Source organism: Erythrolamprus reginae, chromosome 1, assembly GCF_031021105.1.
Source record: "Erythrolamprus reginae isolate rEryReg1 chromosome 1, rEryReg1.hap1, whole genome shotgun sequence".
Lineage (NCBI taxonomy): Eukaryota > Metazoa > Chordata > Lepidosauria > Squamata > Dipsadidae > Erythrolamprus > Erythrolamprus reginae.
Window position 1 is genome coordinate 261368507 of NC_091950.1, and position 13479 is coordinate 261381985.

Below are 13479 nucleotides of genomic sequence, written 5' to 3' on the forward strand. Positions count from 1 at the left end.
ACTCCTGGAAAAGGAAGTCCATAATAGTTTCCACTTTCATTTAGACCTTTGTTCCATTCAAGCTAATTCTTTGCATGTTTACTTGAAAACAAGATGCAATATCTTTAATGAGGTTATTCGAGATATGCCAGCATAAGGACTGCTGTTTGTCATCATGCTCTAAAATTATTATTAAGGCTTACAGAATTCATTAGGGCTCACTACCTTGAATATGGATTTAGGATTAGAAAACAGTTTGGAAGTAAATGCCATGAAATATAGTGCTTTTTTATGAATAAATATATGAAGGACAATGTTCTTAAGCAATGTACACGATTCTAGTAATTACATGTACATTTTTATTAAAACAAAACAAAACAAAACCAGGTTGCAATTCCATGCCCACATGGCTTGAGAATAAACCATCTGCATTTAATGGACCTTACTTCTAAACAGATACTGTACGCATGTGAGACACTATTTTGTAAGTTTTAATATTGTTTTGTCTATTATTATTAGAATTAGAGCATTTCATTTCCCAAACTCTTTAACTTTGCTATGTCTTGAAACAGGAATATAGTCATATTTGAAATGGAAGTGATTAATTTTCAATGGTCCTGCAATATACAGTTGTATCTTATACTGTTGAAAGAATCTTTAAATCAAAAGCACTGCAAGTCATTCTCAAATATATTACTTTTCACATTCATTCGAGACAGAGCTGAATGACTTGTGACACACATAATAGAAACACTAATTTTTATCTCCCTCTCCCAAATTAAAAATATAATACATAAGAAGCATGGCTTATTATTTGCCATTATTGTTTTAATCTTTCCTATATAAAAGAGATTAAATATATTGCACTTAAAAACTCAACTTGTGAACAGGTAACATTTCATTGGAATGGACAGAAGGCATCTGGTTTACATTTTAAAGATTTTTCTTTGGAACAGAAGTGGAACAAACGAGGACATACAGTGGCAAAGACATTCCTTCAACATATTCCCATCACTATGTGAGCAACATACAATTTAACTTTCAAAAGAGCCAAATTTACCCTTTGTATATTTTGCCTTCCTTTTCAATGAGAATATGCTTTTAAAAAAATGATTTTATGTAAAAAGAAAAAAAGAAAAGAACTTCAGACTATTTAAAATAACACTTTCTTTGTCCCAGAAGTGATTTTTTCCTTTGGGAACCTCTTTTAAATTCTAAGGGAAAGGATGAAACTATATATCATATTAATTGTATGTGAATTGGATATACACCCCTTTTTTTTAAAAAAAAAGTATATTTGCTGGAGCTGTGGGGTTTATATATGCTTTTTTAATTAGCATATACATATATTTGTTGTTGTCATTGCTGGTACACTAACATACGTTGCAAGTAGCAGAAACCGAATATTAAATACAGAAGCACCTAACTGTGCAATCACTAATTACAGCTCCGGGAAAAACAGTTCAAAATTTAATGAAAGTTTTGTGCAAATAATATTGGAGGGCATTGATGTGCAAATATGGTTAGCTGTTCTAAACTTTCTATTTCATAGCTAGGAACTTTTTTTTGTCTCTGGGTATGCTATGGTTACGAATCAAATGCAGATCATTTTATCACCATCAGTCTCTTATCTACATAAGGGAAGGAAGAAAAACACATGTGATTTGGCAATATTTATAAAATAAAATGAAATAAAAACATAGCAGCATAATAGGGATGTAGCAGAAGGAGAGAAAGATATATTTCAAATCTGCTGTCTCAAAGAAATGCATATTTTATTCATATATTTCCATGTAGTTATTTCTAATTAACAGCTCCATTTGAAATAAAGTTATCTTTAAAGATGCCATATCCCTGCAGATATTCTTGCATTTAAAACAAAACTATAAGCAGCATTAATATTATACACTATTCCAAAATCAATTTATTTCCAAGTGCAGAAATTCTTTGAATACTCTGTGGATGGGAATATCTTAATCATCACAGACTAATAGTTCAGGAATATTAATATTTCATTGTTATTATTATCATTGTTGTTGTCTTCTTTCTTTCTTTCTTTCTTTCTTTCTTTCTTTCTTTCTTTCCTACATTCCTCATGGATTTTTTTCTCTTTCTTTGCTTCCAAATGCAATTTAAGGCTATTTGGTAAATTCTACATAAGAGATCAGGCTCAATTTACAGTGTTCCCTCCTTCTCAAACATTCAATTCTAAAGATTCATATCTTGAAGCTAAACATGCTTATATCAGCTTTGTCCTAAAACAGAATGCATGCTTAACAAAATATATTGGAAGAAAGGGGGATGATGGATGGAAATCCTAATGTCATCTTTACATCCTCCAACAGCAATCTCCAACATGTGCTCTTGAGATACTTTAGGACTAGACTTCCCCATCGTTTGTACAATTCTTATATAACATTGCTATTGTTCATGCAAACTAGCATGATGGGAGATGTAGTTCAACATCTATGGAGGGCACCTGGTTGGAGATTGCTGTTAAAATGTCTAGCATTTTTCAGTCATGTGACAAGCTGAAGGGCTCGCAAAGTACATATTTAAAGTGCTCATCAAGGTGAAGAATCAAAGTGCTGTAGGCTAGTTTAAATAGCAGTTCTGTCTATGGCTAAATACATTTTTTTTCAACAAACTGAAAACAGAAACTTGACTCTGTTCTAATATTTTGTATGACTCAGAATTCTTATTTCAATAGTGGCAGGATATGTTTTATTTTCTTGTATCTTCACCTGAAAAGATTCAAAAACTTGGATCACAGCCTTTGAGAAGGCAAAAACAATAATACATTATTCGCAGAATTTGTTAAACTTCTGTGTAATTTCTAACTTTTGCTGTGATGTTGATCAAGAACTTAAAACATGCTATCTTTCTTACATTCTACTGTTAAAAGCCACATGTCTTTTAAAACATGTTCTTTATGTCTGAAACAATCAAGAAACTTTTTCTTATCTTTAATTCATACTGCATAGGAAAAAAGAATTCTGGAAAAAAAATACAAATGTAAAACACAGTTCACCTTTTTTTTTTACCTTAAGATTACCATTGAAACTGAGATATACTTACCACTCACATTCATATTTCTTAAACTGGTTACAACATCACAACTGGTATTTTAAACAAGCAAACTTTTTTTGTGTTTTGTTTTTTGTTTGAAAGGATACCCTGGAAACTCAATTGATTTAGCATTTTGAAACTTCAAATTTTACGCGTAGCATCGCTTTTGAAATTAAAAAAAAAGTGTTCACAAATGAAAGAAGTACAACATAAAAGAACTCTTTAAAATGTAATGAATGTTCTCAAAGAGTAAATAGAGCTTTCACATCTTGCTACAGATGATCAAAATTCTTAAGGCTTTCCTTTGTTCCTCTTTCTTTCTTCCAGTTCCTTTGCATGTTTCCTTCAGATTTCTGGATAGGCGTCGCAGGAGGACACTTTCTTTCAGGGGCAGATTTTTCCCAATTGGAAATGATTCCTTTGCTTCTCTGTTCTGGATGAATGTTGGAGTTTTCATGGCTGGCTGTTTATGTTCATCTCCAAAAACTCAGTGTGAGAGGTGAGGAGAGACTTGGTGTGAGTTTACAGGAACTAAGAGAAGCAAAATTGCCGAACACGTGGGCAGAAAATCTAATTGGGTTCAAGGCAAAGAAACTGAAGCTGGAAGGGAAGGGAAGGGAAGGGAAGGGAGAAATGGATTCCTTCTTTTCTTGCACTTTACATTTGTAGCACCTTCTACTTGAATTAGCTAATGCCTCTGGTGAATGGAGAGATGCACCCAATTCAAAGTTTGTGGTTGTTTTTTTTTCTTATTCCTAGTTATCGCATCATTTATAAAAATATAAATAACCAAAAAAGTAAGCTGGGTTCCATCTCAAGAGGTGTTTCCTGTTGTCCTCTGAGAATATAATTTTTATAAGTAAGGTCTCAACAAGCCCTATGCGTTGGAGCTGACTGGTGTAGTCCGATCCCAATAATACAAAAAAGAAAAGAGCAGGGATTCTTGCAATGGGCTCAGCAAACTCTGAGGACATAAACAGCATTCTGTTGTGCATCTGGCACAAAGGAGACAACAACAGGGCAGGAAAGGGGTGGTGGAAACAGGGAGGGAAAAATAGAGCAAGGAAGAGGAGACCAGCTGTACAAGCACTTGCTTGGTTCCTTCGTTTGTTTAAAAAAGAGGAAGCAACGATGCAGCATCTGGGTCTTTTAAAGCCTCGTTTGGGCTTCTGGAATATAGATCTCAATGCTGTCTGCACGCTCCGTAGTGGAGCTTTGCCGGAAAGAGGCTGCCCGCTTAGCAGCCATGAGACGTCTTCGAGCTTCTTGACGCTGTCTGTCGGGCAGATCCAAAGACTTCTCTCGTGTGATGGGGAATTTTCCTTTAGGGGGCTTCTTTGGTACAGGCGGAGGAACCTTTCTCTCTTCCTAAGATGCAGGAGAGAAGAAAAAAAAGCAATGAAGCCATGGAAGGAAGGGAGGCTAAAGAAGGTACAGTACAGGCCTCATTCAGGGACTTTCCCTGGAAGCTGTAGGTGCCTCCCTTTGAGGCATCCATAACAGTAGAGACTGTCCCAAGCATGGTAGCCACTGACAAATGTTAGCTGGGTTCATAAGGATGAGGGACAAAAATGTGCAATGCCACACAAGTTCTGCCCCTCGTGTATTTATTTATGTGCAATGATGAGACCTGTCATGATCTCTGTTTCATAATTTTGATATCATCATGGTCTTTATTGCCCTACGGGTTGGAGCATTCTCTCCCTTATTTGCAACAATCAAGTGTGTTCTCTTATCTCTGTTCCAAATACACATATGTCTTAGGTATTAATGGACATTAATTAATTGATGGTAGTAATTAAAGTCCAGAAAAGAATTTTATTAATCTCCTCCAGTAATGGGCAGCCAAGATTTTTACTGCCACACTGTGGGTGTGGCTTACTTTGTGGGTGTGGCTTAATGGTCATGTGACTGGGTAGGAGTGGCTTGTGACCAGGTGACCAGGTGAGAGTGGCTTGAACGATCATCATCGTTCAAGTGAACTGTTAAGTCCTCGACTTACAACCTTACCACTGTCACTCGCTGGGGTGACAATTTGCTTCATGTTTCTCATGCTCTCCTTCTTGGGTCGTCCTTCTGCCTCAAGCTGGGTAGCTAGGCAAACGGGTGCTGCCATTTTGTTTAGTATAGGGAGATTGCTTTAACTTAAACTAATGAAGAGCTGACAGTTCTTCAAATTAAATTACAATAATGGTCAAAATGTTGCAAAGTCATCAAACATACCAATGACTGCATCTCAAACAATCCATCTGTTAAACTACTGAAGTTTGCAGATGATACAACAGTGATTGGTCTCATTCGAGATAACGATGAAACCACATACAGATGTGAGGTTGAACAACTAGCCTTGTGGTGTGACCGGAAAATCTGAAACTGAACACACTCAAAACCGTAGAAATGGTGGTAGACTTTAGGAGAAACCCTCCCATCCTACAAACTCTCACAATACTAGACAACACAGTATCAACAGTAGAGACCTTCAAATTTCTAGATTCTATCAAGACATAAAACAGTCACCTAACATAAAAAATGTCATCAAAAAAGCACAACAAAAAATGTTCTTTCTGCGCCAACTCAGGAAGCTCAAACTGCCCAAGCAGCTGCTGATACAATTCCACAGAGGAATTATTGAGTCTGTCATCTGCACTTTTATAACTGTCTAGTTTGGTTCTGCAACCCAACAAGACAGACACTGACTTCAGAGGATAATCAGAACTTCAGAAAAAACAATTATTGCCAACCTGCTTTCCACTGAGGACATGTATACTGCATGAGTCAAAAAAAAGAGTGGTGAAAATATTTATTGACCCCTCGCATTCTGGACATAAATTGATTCAACTTCTACCCTCAAAACAATGCTATAGAGCACTGCACACCAAGAGGAGTTTTTCCCAAATGCCATCACTTTGCTAAATAAACAATTCCCTCACCACTGACAAGCTATCTGCTAAGGCTGCATTACTATTACTATTATTCTTCTCATTGTTCCTATCATCCATCTTCTCCCACTTATGACTATATGACTGTAACCTGTTGCTTGCATCTTTACAATTTATATTAATTTTGATTGTTTCCTGATTGCTTATTTGTACCTTATGATTCTTGATCAATGTAATTTTTCTTTTATGAACACTGAGAGCATATGCACCAAAGACATATTCCTTGTGGGTCCAATCACTTGGCCAATAAAGAATTAGCTAAGATCTTATGAGATGGTTCTGCAAAATATGCATCTTAACATGAAATCAAGATGACAATATAAGAACTCATGAAACGTTTGCAGTTTTGTGGGATTTCAGGTCATAATTGGTAATTTTACCAATCATATGGTTAATTCTTAGTACAGTACATAATTTTCACATTACATTTTTAATCTCAGTCTCAGAAAATCCAATTATTCTATCCAATTGCAGTAGCACTTATACAGTAGTACCTCTAGATACGAGTTTAATTTGTTCCAGAACAGAGCTCGTATGTCGATCAGCTCGTATCTGGAACAAATGGCTTTAGACTTTGTTTTTCCCCGTGGAGATAACCAGAAGCAAGGATTCTTGCGCCACCTAGTGGAAGCTTGGCTCGTGTCCCGAATTTGAGCTCGGGTCTGGAACAGAAATTTCGCTCCCGTCATGGCTCGTAACTTGGAATACTCGCATGTGGAGCAGCTCGTATCTAGAGGTACTACTGTATACTTATATACTATTATATACAACTTCACAGTACTTTACAGCCCTCTCTAAGCAGTTTACAGAGTCAGCATATTGTTCCCAATAATCTGGCTCATTAGTTTACCAACCTCAGAAGATGAAAGGCTGAGTCAACTGTGAACCAATGAGAATCAAACTGCCAATCAAACTAGTAATCCTCAGCACAATTATCACTGATCACTCCTTTGGGCAACCAGAGGCAACCACGGGTCAGTAGGACTACAGCTGATCTGACCTAGCTGGAACTAGTTCTAACTCTCACTAGCTGGAACTTTTGATATTGCCAATTATGTTATCTTACAGGGCCACATCTGGGGATTTGGAGTTGGGTTCATTATTGTGCAGTCATTTGAGTGTGCTTTTTGAAAGAGACGTTTCAGTCAATAGTAGAAGAAGGGAAGAGACCTGTAATAGACCTCTCTATTACATGGTGGGCCAAAGTTGAAAATTATTTCATATCTATGGTAAGCTGTTGTGTAAGGTCATCCTCTGTCAAAAGGTCAAGTATCATCAGTATACAGATGATAGTAGTATATGTTGTTCCTGGGCTAAACAGGAGCTGAGGTGAAGTCTTATCTCAGTGCCAGAAAATTGGGATTAATTTACCTTGGGAAATAGTTAAGCCATAAGAAGAACCTGCCTGTGGGTTTTGTTGTTAAAGTTGTTCCTTGAAATACTAATGTCAACCTTCGCTTAGACTGCTGCATTCTTTCGCTTGGTTGTCAATAGTAACGGGGTGGGTTAGAGATAATGGGTGTCGGTGGGAAGTGCACAGGAGGAGATATAGGTTTCGTTTTCCTAGGTACCAGGAGGAGAGTGACGTGAGGGCCCAGATGTCCCACCTGATGATTAAGGACAATGGGGATTGGGCACGGTCCCAAGGGGGGTTGGAAAAAGGGGTTTGATATACGTCTGTATCATGCCATATTCTCGGACTTTTCTTTTCTTTCAATACTTCTAGTTCTGACTTTGATAAATTCACTTTTGAACTTTTATAAAAAGGACTCTGAATTTTATTCAAGCAAGTAGGATGCTTGGCTGCATAGCTAGAGGTATAACAAGCAGGAAGAGGGAGATTATGATCCCGCTATATAGAATGCTGGTGAGACCACATTTGGAATACTGTGTTCAGTTCTGGAGACCTCACCTACAAAAAGATATTGACAAAATTGAACGGGTCCAAAGACGGGCTACAAGAATGGTGGAAGGTCTTAAGCATAAAACGTATCAGGAAAGACTTAATGAACTCAATCTGTATAGTCTGGAGGACAGAAGGAAAAGGGGGGACATGATCGAAACATTTAAATACAGTGTTCCCTCAATTTCCACGGGGGATGCATTCCAAGACCGCCCGCGAAAGTCGAATTTCCGCGAAGTAGAGAAGCGGAAGTAAATACACAATTTTTGGCTATGGACAATATCACAAGCCATCCCTTAACACTTTAAACCCCTAAATTACCATTTCCCATTCCCTTGACAACCATTTACTCACCATTATTACCGGTACTCACCATTGAATAGTGATCCTGATATTTATAAACATAATTATTTATTAAGAATAATGTTTTTTTATTTATTTGCAAAAATTATTAGTTTGGTGATGACATATGACATCATCAGATGGAAAAAACGTGGTATAGGAAAAAACCACGAAGTATTTTTTAATTAATATTTTTTGAAAAACCGTGGTATAGGCTATCCGCGAAGTTCGAACCCGCGAAAATCGAGGGAACACTGTATATTAAAGGGTTAAATAAGGTCCAGGAGGGAAGTGTTTTTAATAGGAAAGTGAACACAAGAACAAGGGGACACAATCTGAAGTTAGTTGGGGGAAAGATCAAAAGCAACATGAGATAATATTATTTTACTGAAAGAGTAGTAGATCCTTGGAACAAACTTCCAGCAGACGTGGTAGATAAATCCACAGTAACTGAATTTAAACATGCCTGGGATAAACGTATATCCATTGTAAGATAAAATACAGGAAATAGTATAAGGGCAGACTAGATGGACCAGGAGGTCTTTTTCTGCCGTCAGACTTCTATGTTTCTATGTTTCTATGTTTATTTGTCTGAATTCTGACTGACAGTTTGACAACTAAGTTGAAAGGGCATGTTTGTCTCTATTGTTTTTGATAGTTGTATTTTCATATGGTTTTAAAAATTATTTTGTAAGCTGCTTTAAGCTTTGGTCTCAGTAGCATGTACATTCTAGAGAAGGAAGGAAGGAAGGAAGGACTTAACTATGGTATTATGTATGCCAACATGCCAAGAAATACCTGCCATGGTACTTGCTATGTTTCCTGCATTTCAGGAGAACGTTGTCCAGTAATGATTTAACAAGAAAAATAATTTCAGGCTTTAGTCAAAGAAGTGCACCACAAGCAACTAGATTGTGCTTACCTTTTTTTCGGGTGATTCTATTATTTTCCATTCATTCAGTTTCATCTGATGCAGTTCATCAAACTTCATACTGACGTCTTCAATTGAGAGTTGTAACAAGTCCCAGAATCCTGCCAGGTCCTGTGAAGTTGGCCGGGGCATAGCACTGGGATCCTGTCATATTCACCAAACAAACAAAATAAACAAAAACAAAAACCCCAAGTGTCATTTGTTTGAAAATTCGGGTGTAGAATATGTTTGGCACTGTAAAAATGGTCAAATATTGGCTGGCAAACTCAAGCCATCAAACTTCAACTCCTTGTTGAACGCATAAATCCAGATTAAAACATATCAAATGCTTTACTTTTTGCTTGAAAACATCCAGAAAAGGGGGACTTCTCCCAATCTCACTTGGTAATTAGTTTGGCGGTTGAATTAGCCTTAACATTGCAAAGTTTGTTCTATAAATGTAACTTAAATCCATTATTCTGTGGCCTTGGGTTGTGAGGATTCTTTCAGTTCTTGGCAAATTTTATTATGACCATTCTCAAGATAAGGAAAGAAACTGATGAATTTCTCCTGAACATCACTTTTTAAAAAATATATATATATTAAATTGTATACATTAAAAACAATACAAAATTTTACATATATTACATGCAATACATACAAAAGAAAACAAAAAAATATGAAATTTGGAATGTGTTTTATGAATGGATAGAATGAAGGTAAAAATTAGAGAATAATAACAAATTAACAATATATATAAGGATGTTAATAGTTGATTTATTAATAGATTTGGTATATAAGTGTATAATTGGAGATGATATTTGTACTAGGTCAGGGGTAGGCAAAGTTGGCTCTTCTAGGACATGTGGACTTCAACTTCCAGAATTCCTGAGCTAGCATGATTGAAGTCCACAAGTCATAGAACAGCCAACTTTGCCTACCCTTGACCTAGGTAACTTATTTAGGGAAAGATACTATTAAGGCGGAAAAAAATTATAAATAGGAGAATGTATAAGGTATATAACCATAATAGCTAACCTGTCAATATGAATTACCATAAGAAAACCCTAAGGGGTATATTGTACAAATGTGATTTTATTCTTTAATACTAGTACTGTATGTTGCTCTATTTTTGTTTGTATGTGTTCTCCTGAACATCACTTCACTTCCCATTGGCAATTGCCTGCCTTAAATAAGTTTAAGCACCTATTATTTAAAAGGTACAGAAGTCCTCTATTTATGACCTATAACTTTGGCTATTTCTGAACAAAGGTCTAGTATTATGTTGAAACAATCTTGTAGCATAACTACCTAATTTTTCAGCCTAGTTGTTTCCTAGATGAAGCTTGCTTTATCTGCTTTTGGCCACAAGAGGACAGACTTGTGCTGTTGAACTAAATGTATCTATAACATGTATGGCTCCAGACTAATACAATTTCCTCAAAGGGCATGCATAATAAGAGAGATGCTTCATCTTGAGGCATCCTTAAATGTAATTTATTCAGGAAGTTGTGTATCTTAAAATAATAATAAAAATTATAGCAGACCTAAATAAACAGATTATGTCCAGGGGAAGATAGTTAACAGAAAGGGCCTGGATCATGTTAGCACATCTGTATTGACTTACACAGTGCTTTGAGCTCTGATCTCATCACAATGGCAGCATTAATCTCTACTAGCTTGGCGCATGTAGAAAAAAAAATCTTGTTTCTGCAAAATGTGATATAAAAGGTACTTAGGTACTTAGGCCATCTTTCCCCACCAAGGAACCTCAAGGCATGAAGTTCAAAGGCATTACTTGTCACTCTAACTGAAATAATGGGATTTGTACATGCCTAAAGTCATCAGCTTCAGCGGTGTGTCTGTAGAGGTGCATTTATGTGAGAACATATGTCTGTGCTAGCATTACAAATTTGTGAATGAAAGGAAGTTTGGCAATTTATTATTAACTTAGCAGTGACATTAACTGTTGATAATTAATGTAAGCCTTAGGTTATATATACCAGTTTTTGATTTCTTAAAGAGCAAACCTGAGCACTGGTCTGCATTTGCTTTTTGTTTTATTTTTGTTTTGTTAATTTTGTTCTGGATTCTTTTAGAAACCTCCTCCAGTTTCAGAACAGGCATATAATATAGAGGGCTGCTGTTCAGTATAAAAATGATCAGTTTTGGTTGTTTGGAGTCCCTGTATGTGTTTATTAAATTTATTAGCTAAATGTATTATTTTTGGGGTCTATGAATGTAACTATGATCTATAGTTACATTTAGAATTTTGGTCTATGAATTTAACTCAGGATAATATGTTCTATAATTCTATTAAATGGGCTACAGATACCATGGTTGGCATTGTCTAGAGATTTATAGAACACCTTTCATATGAATCCACAGGCAAATTGTATTAAGACTCTACAACTTGGACTGTGTTCCAAACTTTCTTCCTTTGAACAAATTTTAAAAGTTCCCTTCTGTATTTCTTTTTTCAATGGTCTGGTTTCAAGAAAATTATTGTTAAATGAAACGTGTGCCTCAGCTTATTCAACGATGATGCATCATCTATTTAAAAGGAGTTGAAATATTTATGTTGACTGTCTATAACAATCTGGACAAATAACTTCTATCATTTACATTCTCCTTAACTCCTTCAATTTCTGAATAGTAGTTGACTCGGTTATGTGGCAGCATTGGGCCTTTCCCATGTTTTAAAAATAAATGCATGTACTGTATTTTTCAGAGTATAAGACACACCTTAGTTTTTTGGTCAGCTTCAGCACATTGTTTTATTCCCTGGTTAGGGCTTTAAGAAAACATTCTTTGCGGAGAGTAACAATGAAAGAGCTTGCAAGCCGTTAAGAGCTAGGAACATCATTAGCACCTTGTTAGGGCTTATGTTCTGCCACTTGCGGTCCCAGGTTGTTGGAGGCAATATGCTGACTCTGTAAACCGCTTAGGGCTGTAAAGCACTGTGGAGCGGTATATAAGTCTAAGTGCTATTGCCATTGCTTCCACCCACCAACAAGTGTGGAAGAAAAGGATGAGAAGAAGGAGAAGGAGAACAATGATAAGCACAATCTGGCACAGGTGCTGATAATGTTAATTCGATGAATCAAAATCTAGCAATTGTAACTAAAGACTATGTCCAGTTGCATTTCATATATATGTTTTCTTGAAACCTTGGTTTGATTTAATCTTACTGGATAGCAAATTTCAAATAGACATAGACAGAAAAAAACGCTTTCTCATGCTGGTAAAGGTTAAATTGCAAATATTACAGAATGATTGATTTTAAATAAGACAGACTTATAGGTCACATCCGTTGATGCCCCCTCAAAATTTTATTTAGTTTTAGGAAAAGCCAATGTAATGGTAGCATTGTTCTTTGCTGGCAATATTGACCAGCAGAAGCCTTCTTTGTATCTAATTTAGCAATGAAACAAAGCTAATTGTAATAGGTATTGTGGGTGATTTGCCCCAAATTAATGGGAAAGGTATCATGGCAATTTTGCTCAATAGTTTAGACAGTAGAACATTTGATTAATTCTTGTAGTCTGTCAGCCTTTTAGATAGCAGCTGTTGGCTCATAATTATCATAGTCCATGTGAACTTTGTAATTATGCCAGGGGAATGAAGTTACTGATTGAAGCCAAGTTCTCATTTCTAAAAGGATTTTGATTATTAAAATAGTGATATCATCAACAAAATAATACAATATAATGACTGTAGATGTGCATTTACCCACCTGCTAATATCCTTGAGATCACATTCTTTGCTTAGTTTTTAACTACAAAATTATTGTCTCTGATTAAAGTTTAAAACAACAGCAATGGATTTCCAGAGATTCAAAGGTAGGTGAAAGAAGACTTTATAAACAAAGACTTTATTTATATATACATACAGTGATCCCTCGATTATCGCGAGGGTTCCGTTCCAAGACCCCTCGCGATAATCGATTTTTCGCGATGTAGGGTTGCGGAAGTAAAAACACCATCTGCGCATGCGCACCCTTTTTCCATGGACGCGCATGCGCAGATGGTGGAGTTTGCGTGGGCGGCGGGGAAACCCGGATCTTTTTCTGCTCACTGCTGCTGCGGCCGCCCAGCAGCTGATCTGCTCGGCGGCAGCAGCGAGGAGCCGAATCGGGCTTTCCCCTTTGCGTGGGCGGCGGGGAAACCCGGATCTTCATCTGCTCGCTGCTGCTGCAGCCGCCCAGCAGCTGATCTGCTTGGCGGCAGCAGCGAGGAGCCGAATCGGGCTTTCCCCTTTGCGTGGGCGGTGGGGAAACCCGGATCTTCGTCTGCTCGCTGCTGCTGCGGCCGCCCAGCAACTGATCTGCTCGGCGG

The 13479-nt window shown here is 36.9% G+C and overlaps 1 protein-coding gene across 2 annotated transcripts in view; it reads right to left on the reverse strand.

The window, feature by feature from the left end:
* Positions 1 to 452: 452 nt before the first annotated feature.
* DLGAP2 (DLG associated protein 2) overlaps positions 453 to 13479 on the reverse strand; it is a 219917-nt gene continuing 206890 nt past the window's right edge. For both annotated transcript variants that reach the window (XM_070732902.1, XM_070732901.1), the window contains 2 exons: positions 9155 to 9307; positions 453 to 4416 (listed from right to left, as the gene is read on the reverse strand). In XM_070732902.1, coding sequence (XP_070589003.1) covers positions 4198 to 4416; positions 9155 to 9307 — 372 coding nt within the window. In that variant the 3' untranslated portion in view covers positions 453 to 4197. The remainder of the gene's footprint in view (positions 4417 to 9154; positions 9308 to 13479) is intronic.